Below are 2,465 nucleotides of genomic sequence, written 5' to 3' on the forward strand. Positions count from 1 at the left end.
GGCAGTGCTACGGACTGAACTCTCATTAAGCCTTTCCCAAAAAGGGATTTTAACATGTTCGTGTGGCAAGTAGAATTGTATAGGGGGAACTGATGCTTTTTCTTTCCTCATCCTTACTATCGTCATTTTTCCTCTACTTGTTCTGCATTTTTGGCACTCTCTTGTGAACTGCTATTTCCGAGGTGCCTTGATAGTCGAAGCAGATTTTATGCTGTTGAGGATGGAGAGGTGAGCAGAGTAAGCCTTATTCCCCGTTTGGACTTCTCTGTTGACATCTACCTCTTCGCGCTCATATTACCTTATGCAGTTCCGAGCGCCGTAAAACCTTACTAAAACAACAAAAGGAATAAATGACCCTGTTTCGAATCTAAGACTGGAAGTTTTGGAAATCGGATAGTTTTGTGGGGGGTTTTTCAAGGCTTTTAGCGAAATTGGCCCAGTCCTATCTAAGACGGACGTTCAACTCGGAGGTCCCGCCTCTTAAATAATCTAGCAGTGTTGATAGGGACGTTAAAAGCATACCCTTTTCAGCAGAGGTCAAATAACTTTTGTACGTATGTCAAGTGTGCACTTCTGATACGCAAAGCTCATACATGTCTGTTTGTCTGTCTGTCTGTGTGTATTGTCTGTCTGCTTGTCAGTCAGGGACAGGGGTGTGTCTGTCTGTCTGTCTGTCTGTTTGTCTGTCTCCCCTCCCTCTCTCTCTCTCTCTCTCTCTCTCTCTCTCCATCTCTCTCTCTCTCCCTCTCTCTGTACTCACCCATCTTCTGGTGGTACTGTATGTTACAGTACGTAGGCTCCACCCCCTTCACCTCAAACTGAGGCAGAACCACCTCGTCAGCTAACTTGACGGGCATCGCCTCCAGCTCCCCGCCAGTCACAAACGGTTCTGAGGCGTTCATCCAGGTGAACACGACATCCTGGTCGGAGTAACTGACTGAGGGAGACAGAAGAGAATAGCATGGTACAGATAACAAATGAAAAAAAGAGACGAGAAATTAAAAAACATATAACAAAATTCATAACTTTTATTGATCCCAGAAGGGCAATTTGGTTTACAATGGAAAACGTACATAATACACACATACACAAATACATAATTATAAAAAGACACACATACACAAATGTATACACACATAAATACATGTACAAATACATACATCAATATGCAATATAATACGTGATAAAAACTGACGAAAATAGCATAGCAACGATGAAAAAAGTGAGAGAAAAAGAGGAGATCAACACGGTAAAGATAACAAGTAAGAAAAACAGAGGGGAACAACAAGGCAACGATCACAGGTGGTAAAAAAGAGAGGAGAATAGCATGAGGAAGATTACACATGAGAGAGACAGACAAGAAGAGCAAGGGGAAGATAACAAGTGAGAGAAACAGAGAAAAATAACGCTAAACCAATAACAAGTGAGGGAAAAAAAAGAGTAACATAACACAGTAACGATAACAAGTGAGCAGAACAGAGGGGAGAATAACACGTGAGAGATAACAAGTGAGAGAAACAGAGGAGAATAGCACAAGAAAGATAACAAATGAGTGAAACAGAGGAAAATAACAGGGGAGAGATAACAAGTGAGCAGAAAAGAGGGGAGAATAACACGTGAGAGATAACAAGTGAGAGAAACAGAGGAGAATAGCACAAGAAAGATAACAAATGATAGAGAAACAAAGGAGAATAACAAGGGAAAGATAACAAGTAAGAAAAACAGAGAGGAACAACAAGGCAACGATCACAGGTGGTAAAAAAGAGAGGAGAATAACACGGTCCAGATAACAAGTGAGGGAAACAGAGGAGGAGAGCACGATAACGATAACAAGTGAGAAAAAGAGAGGAGAATAGATTGAGAAAGATAACAAGTGAGAGAAACAGAAGAGAATAACTGGATATAAATAACTTGTGAGAAAAAAAGAGGAGAATAACAAGGGAAAGACAACAACTGAGAGAAACAGAGGAGGAGAGCACGATAACGATAACAAGTGAGTAAAAAGAGAGGAGAATAGCATGAAGAAGATTACACATGAGAGAGACAGACAAGAAGAGCAAGGGGAAGATAACAAGTGAGAGAAACAGAGAAGAATAACGCAAAACCAATAACAAGTGAGAAAAAAAAGAGTAACATAACACGGTAACGATAACAAGTGAGCAGAAAAGTGAGGAGAATAACACATGAGAGATAACAAGTGAGAGAAACAGAGAAGAAAAACATAGTAACGAAAACAAGTGAGAACAAAGAGAGGAGTATAGCACGATACAGAATAATTGATCTCTGGTGATAAGACATGATGTCGGCTTAATGGACAACCAATAGTATAATGGTGGTAGTTGTGTACAAAAGTAGGGAGGTGGGCGGGGAATGGATGGTGGGGGACTGTCCACGGGGAAACCACCTCTCTCTGGGTGTCGGCGGACAAGGAGGGGACTGACCACTGACCAGGGCACTGTGGGGGG

At 41.5% G+C, this 2,465-nt stretch overlaps 1 protein-coding gene across 1 annotated transcript in view; it reads right to left on the bottom strand.

Annotated features, from left to right (window-relative positions):
• Positions 1-2,465, bottom strand: part of LOC101853764 (glycine receptor subunit alpha-2) — a gene marked incomplete at its 5' end in the record, with an annotated part of 16,640 nt that overhangs the window by 4,332 nt on the left and 9,843 nt on the right. The window contains 1 exon segment of the mRNA XM_013079217.2: positions 761-937. Within this exon segment, the coding sequence (XP_012934671.1) occupies positions 761-937 (177 nt within the window).

This window comes from Aplysia californica, unplaced genomic scaffold, assembly GCF_000002075.1.
Source record: "Aplysia californica isolate F4 #8 unplaced genomic scaffold, AplCal3.0 scaffold00045, whole genome shotgun sequence".
Lineage (NCBI taxonomy): Eukaryota > Metazoa > Mollusca > Gastropoda > Aplysiida > Aplysiidae > Aplysia > Aplysia californica.